Source organism: Aplysia californica, unplaced genomic scaffold, assembly GCF_000002075.1.
Source record: "Aplysia californica isolate F4 #8 unplaced genomic scaffold, AplCal3.0 scaffold00955, whole genome shotgun sequence".
NCBI classification, from domain to species: Eukaryota; Metazoa; Mollusca; class Gastropoda; order Aplysiida; family Aplysiidae; genus Aplysia; species Aplysia californica.
In genome coordinates this window covers 97,401-104,072 of record NW_004798225.1, presented here as the reverse complement: position 1 = coordinate 104,072, position 6,672 = coordinate 97,401, and the positions used below count along the sequence as shown (strand labels likewise).

General features: G+C 40.6%; 1 protein-coding gene across 3 annotated transcripts in view; it reads right to left on the bottom strand.

Moving 5' to 3' along the window:
• LOC101853652 (zwei Ig domain protein zig-8) overlaps positions 1-6,672 on the bottom strand; it is a 118,406-nt gene that overhangs the window by 31,340 nt on the left and 80,394 nt on the right. For all 3 annotated transcript variants that reach the window (XM_035973026.1, XM_035973025.1, XM_013089455.2), the window contains exon 3: positions 6,425-6,543. In XM_035973026.1, coding sequence (XP_035828919.1) covers positions 6,425-6,543 — 119 coding nt within the window. The remainder of the gene's footprint in view (positions 1-6,424; positions 6,544-6,672) is intronic.

The following is a 6,672-nucleotide window of genomic DNA, read 5'->3' as shown; positions in this document are numbered from 1 at the left end:
AAAAAACAACAACAACCCCAACAACTTCCTGTTAAGCTTGTTAAGCGTGGAACTACTCCTGTCTCATCAAATGCTGTAACAGATGACAAACTCCCCAATCAACACGATAATCAATGTAGTAATCAGTGGTGAAAATCCATCTGCTTTAATTAACATACAATTAAATTAGCATAGACGTTGTCTACCACTGGAAACGCTGTAATTAGAATATTGATGGTGATAATAATGATGACAGCGATAATCATGGGAGTTTCAGTCAAATAGCTGTGTAAGTTAGACTATTTCATAGCCAATTTTGGCAAAATTCCCCGTTAATCACAGTTGACAATGACTGGCACCTCGTTGGGATGTTAATTGCATCTGTAAAAATGTGTCTTGTCTTTATGTTGTCTTTTTTTTTTGGTAAACGATTTGGTTGTTCCATTACCTATTCAATAAAAAAAACTCCCCTAAATTACTACGCGAAGTATCAATTTCCAACTGTGTTAAACACCTCTTGAGAAGAGCCAAAGAAACCTCGTAATTTCTTTTTTTTAAAGTGCTCTTTGCATAAAAGATTGTGCTTTCTTCGTTTTACCAAACGATTATCACAAAATGGCCTCTACGGAACCCCTTCAAGATTCTGGCACGTGTGCAGCGAACTGCACATTGACGCAACCTCCTAGCGCTCCTTCAACCTTTATGGAGTACAGCACCTACTTGATGATACAACGAGTCATTGAATTGAACAATCTGAGCATAGCTGTGTTTGGAACTCTCACTAATCTCTGCAATCTGGAGATATTTAGGCGCATAGGCATATCTGAGAGCCCTACGTCTATTACTCTGTTTGCATTGACTCTCTCCGATCTATGGACTCTACTTTTGTACATAATGTTAGTGGTATCAAGTTTTCTACTGAACCGGAAGACAGGTCAGAGCCTTACTGGATCGCAATGGTCCACACGGTGTACGGCTACAACATGACTTTTAAAATATCTACCTTCTTCACCGTTTATCTCACTGTTATGAAATGCTGTTGCGTTGCACTGCCGTTGAAATTCAAGTTTACATTCGATCAGAAAAAAGTGATTGTAATCGTGTTTGTGCTCACAGTAGCGTGCACTGCCCTCAACTCACCATTGTTTTTGACGGTGGGATTTCGGGAGGTTTTTTACCCGCACCTGAACGAGACTTTGTTAGAAATAGGATCAAAATTGGAAGTACCGATATTGACTGTTATGAACCCCTTGCTTTTTGCAGCAGAGCCCACTATCTGTCTGAGCACTGTTATCGTAGGACTGGTCATTATAACAGTCAAACTGAAGCAAACGTCTAGATTTAGGTCAGCCTCTGGTAGTAAATGCGACGACTTGAAATCAAGTGACACTTCTAGACTCTCCGGCAAAGAGCTTAGAGCTGTTCAGTCAGTGATGGTTGTGGCAGGCATGTATGCTGTGTGCAATATACCCAGTGTTTGTACCATATACGCTAGCTACATCGAAACTGACGCGGAGAGATTCAATTACGTTAGCGGCATTTTGGCTTTTCTGAGAATCACTCTGATCCTTCTTTGCTCGTCTCTCAATATTTTTGTATACCTGACTTACAACTCTAGCTATAGACAAGAAGCAGCCACTCTGTGTGCCAGCTTGTTCTGTGTTTCCTTGGGGAAAAATGCTGGAAAGAAAAAGTAATCAATTTGAAGCTCGGTGTAGAGGTATTCGCACTCGCAAGATTCTTGTGAATTTAATCTCATAGGTGTATTGTAGATTGTGCAAAAACACATTAGACCTACCCATGCGAAGAACAGAATTTTAAAAGAATCCGAAAAAAACCTGCATTAGAATCCATCCAGGAAAAAAAATAACAAAGAGAGAGTTTTCTTCTCTTGGAAAAAAACCAGTCCCTGGCAGTCTTCTGCGTACTTTTTCAATGTTCTGTGTGCCATACTGTTTCCCTTTTCCTCTGTCGTGAGCTGGGACCTGGGTCTCGCAGAAATGCATCCTTTATCCACTCGGTGTTGTTGGCTGTCCAACTGGTCGTCCTTTCCATATCGTTTCCTTCTCCACTCCATAGTTTCTTGTAGAACAATCCCAGCTTCCTTTTCTTCACCGTTGTGTCGTGTTGTGGTACATGAAGGAAATGCCCAAGATGTTACACAGTGGCATTGCTGCCTTTCTGGGGCTTGTGTTAATCTCGGCAAATCTGCTGTGAGGGCTTATTATATTTCACAGGCAAACGGAAAAATAGAAATAGATTTTGACCTTCATTGTGGTCTTCAGTTTGCTTAGTGGTGTCATTGTCTGAGCTCTTGGGAAAGGATTACTCCGGGCGTCGAATACTACACTGTGTCGAATTTGTGGTCGTGTTTCGCAGATATGGGCGTTAAACCTGTACCATTTAATTAACAATATTTCATTGATTCGCATTCCTTGTATCATTAGTGTGCCATTTTCCCACGCTTATTCCCATTCTAAGTTGGTTGAAATTTTGTTCCATTGGTTGAACAAGTTTGCTGCCACTTTCCCACTTTTTCTTTTTTTTTCTCCACTGTCCAACATACATGCAATAATAATGTCTTCTAGATCTGTGGTGTTCCTTCCTCCTACTCTAGTAGGTAGATGATTGGCGGGGGCTCTGATCTGGTTGATTCCTTCGTTTTTATCAAACGTCTAATTTTCTTTTTTGCTCCTCTCCTTTTCTTAGTGTATTAATAACACCTTCAATCTTTGGCACTCGTGTGGCTTGTTTGTGTTGCAAGTGCCGTAAAACTTTTTACTAAAACTAAAATTTAAAAAGTAGGCTCTACTGCTTTTCTTTCCCTCTATTGTTTCGGTCTGTTTGTCTCTTTTTTCCCCGCTAACTTGCCATTATTTTGTCAATGTACTTTTGTTCAATTAAGCCAGAGATCATCAATCTACGGCCGGCTGGCTAGATGTGGGGATTTTTTTTTTTTGGTCGCTGGCAGGTTTCGATCCCAGGTTAACTAAAAGGCGAACACCGTACCTCCAGACCATAAGAGCTCCATACAGTTAAAATGAAAAGTACTTTTATAGATCTCATAACTTCTGGCTATCGTATCACACTCTTGTTCTGTTTTAGCATGATGCATCTTACATTTAGCACATTTGCTACGCATACGCGTTTGACATCAGTTTTAGGAATAACTTATGTCCGTGAGCAAACATCAGATAAATATTTAAAAAGAATTTTCTTGGTAGGAAACTACAATCACACAGAAAATATTGAAAATATCTTGAAAGCGTAACTCTCGTTTCACAATTATTTTTTGTTAATTGTCATTATTTTCTTGTGTTACTTGGTTTGAGCAATCCAGATAATTATCTGCGCACTAGATCTAGTTATGATTTAAGTACAAAGAGGGTACATGTATCTCTTTACAGCATTTCATACATTCTGGTAAATACATGTTATGTAATATGATATAGATTGTAAAACGCTTAGAGCTTACTGTTTATTGTGAATTTGTGCCATGCAAATGCTATGTATTATTATTATCATTCATTATTAGGCCTATTATGTTTGTTGTCTTCATTTTTTGTTCAAATGTTGTTTTGTTTTGTTTTTTGTTATTGTTGTTTTTTAAATTTTGTTTATTGATACATCAACCATTGGATTGACTTTATTTTTTTGTATGCAGTGTATCGTAATAATCGTATTGAACAAAATAGTTATCCCGCCTGCGCTCGGCATTCTCTCAGATATTCGATCCGCTTGGGAAAAAATGGTGAGCCTTGATTTACAGCACAACGAACATTTTTCCTTCTTTGTGGTTATTCGAAATGTGACATTTCTGTTAACTGCCAAGCCTGTGTGGCTTTGCGGCCTAGCAAAACCCTCTATAGAAAATGTGCGAAGTATAGAGAGGTAATATCCACAAGCTGTTTAGGAGGTTCATACACATGTAGTTCTAATAAAGGAGGAACAAAAACTTTGCTTACTATTCATTTTTCCATCAATGTTTGATGAAACTGATTTGAAAAGGACATAGCCATGGAAATTGTCGGAATCCAGTGGTGTATAATATTATACATTATGGATTTTTTTCCGGTCAAGAACACTTGCCGATGCCCTTCTTCAAATGAACATTCTTATTCTTCCCAGCTCCTCTCCCATTCTCCATGAATTAGTCCCGAAAATATCCCTGATCCCACGGGAAGAGCAAGACGCCGGGCGTTACTCAGATTACTGCTTTTCACCGAGCAATTTGCGAGCTGACCACTGTGACGTAGCTGGACAATCATGACCAACACGCGTCCAAGTTCTGGTTTCAAATCCGAGTGGACTCACAACTGTTTTGCTCCTACTTTATTGAACACTGTTGCTCTCAGCCAAATGTCTCGACACGGGCCTTAGCACTAGGCCTTCAAAATAACCAAGATTGTGTTGAACAGAGCGTTAAATGTCACCATTAGATTATTAGCTATCGATGACCTCGGGTTCCGAAATATGGGTAGAAAGTAAAGGAAAGAGAGGAGTGGGGGGGGGGGGAGTAACCGTGACCTTAAAATAACAGTTTTCCGAAAGTGGGTTTACATAGCAGGGATTCAAAATCTAATAGAAATCTTGGGGTGCTGCCAAGTTCTTCATAAAATTTATCGTTGTAAATTTCTCTGGTGATGATTTCAACACGTATGCATCAAATTCAGAGTGGCAACACGTAATTTGTCAGTCTACACTTACAATCGTTTACCACAATTACTCCTAAAGGGTCAGCGCGCTAACTGGTAACCTCGACATACTGAACCTATAGTGAAAGTGAGCCCGCATCAATAGTGTGTGCCCTCTCTGAGTCTGTTTGAGATAATTCGTAACTCTTGTCCCACAAGTGATACTTTGTGAATAGAGGCCTCAGTTCTCTGTGTATAAGGTGTGTGTTAACCAGTCAGTCACACAACAAATTCAAGTTCGACAAGTGGTAGTGCCGACCAGGCGTCGGAAAACGCCAAAGTAGGACGTCTGCCCTTTTTCTATCCTTGACCTTTCCTCAGTCATTCACCCCTCTGGTTCCCTAATGGTCCGAACAGGACATCCGTGCCCGCTGGCATGCCTTGTGAGTACGTTGTGCCTTTCTTGGCTTGGGCCCAGGGCGTGTCCTCGTTACAGCCCTCTCTTGTCATCGGTGTTACACCAAATCCGCCTAACTAACAAAGAGATTGATCACAAGAAACGTTTCAGCACTTTCCAGTCTATCAGTCCACGACCTTGGGGAAAATAATCATTTTTACGGAGCCGTCTGGGTGACTAGTCTAGATTCTATAGGTTGCAGACAATTCACGACAAAGATTTGGGACTTTTTTTATGGGCATGTACTCAGTATTTATGAGACTTCCGCACACTAGCCCGTTTCCCTTTTCAAAAGTTTGACTCGATGTGGTCCAATTCTAAAAAGATCCAAAATAAGAAAATTGTTAATATCTCTTGAGTTACAAGGGTAGCGTGCAACTCCAACATGTTATTATCTCTAACCCAGACTTGGTTGCTCCTTTGAAGCACAGAGGTGGTAAAAACGCAGAAGGAGCATTGAGGCGAAACTCTAATGAAATATCACATTAGCTGTCCGTACGACACACGTATCTGTGAACTCAAAGAAGAAGGTAGCTAGTAATGCTTCTTTCTGACGTTGAAAAGTGCTAACTATGTTATATTTTATAGAGTGTAAATTTTAGTACCCTGGAGATACGCAGTGTCCATGGAGCCAGAATATTGTCCGTGCTTCCTTTGCATGGAAGAGAGAAGACATTTTCAACAAAAGCATCGTGCGCATTCTCTCATGAGATTTCCTTAACATTCCTCGATTTCCAATATGTGGACTGTAACCACCCCCAAAGGCTCATTGCTCCTCTTATCCTTTTTTCTAACTTTTCCAACGTCGATGTCCCGAGGGAGGGTGATCAATGAACGTAGTTTACACAAGAAGGTCAAGCAACGCGGAGTGGGGACAGCTTTTAGAGAAGCGACCTTTCCGGTGCGCTTCTGCTCAAAACATGTAACATGGTTCATTAGAGCAATGCACGTTATTGACTAGCAATATATTTTATCGTTGGTTTTTTTGTGTGTTTTTGTGGCAATGCCACACGCAATTCTGGGCTCAAGAGATCAAATCGGAGGCGAGAGAAATTGGCCCTGGGGCAATGCAAAAAAAGACGGAACGTGGAAGAGATTACTGGTTGCTCGAGTTGACCAACGAGCTAAGGATAGAGTTGAAGTTGTGTTCAACATACACAAGGGATAGTGTTGTTATTATAACAGTAATCAGCATCTCACTGAAACAACAAACTGTGAATGCTATTACCATAATATTAATTTAAATCAATCATCCAGTTTTGTTTTGTTTTTGTATTTTTGAGTTGTTCGCTTATTTTATTTTGTCATGTTTTGTTTTGTTTTGTTTTGTTTGGTTTTATTATTTTTTTCTCACCTCTTTGGTCCCCAAGAAGTGCACAGCACATGGCAGCAGGGCGGTGCCCCCTTCCCGAGCCGTCACATTCAGCAGTCGAGGAAGGAACACAGGCTCCGGGTAAGGCGGTCCCTGGGGTGCTGTGGGGGAGAGAGAAAAACGATACAATGATTATAAACAATGTGAAAGGTGGCATTCAGAGAATGGGCTGGTTTCTTCTGGTTTGGCACGTTTCTGCATTGCTTTTGCTCTGTGTCTGCCCCCCCCCC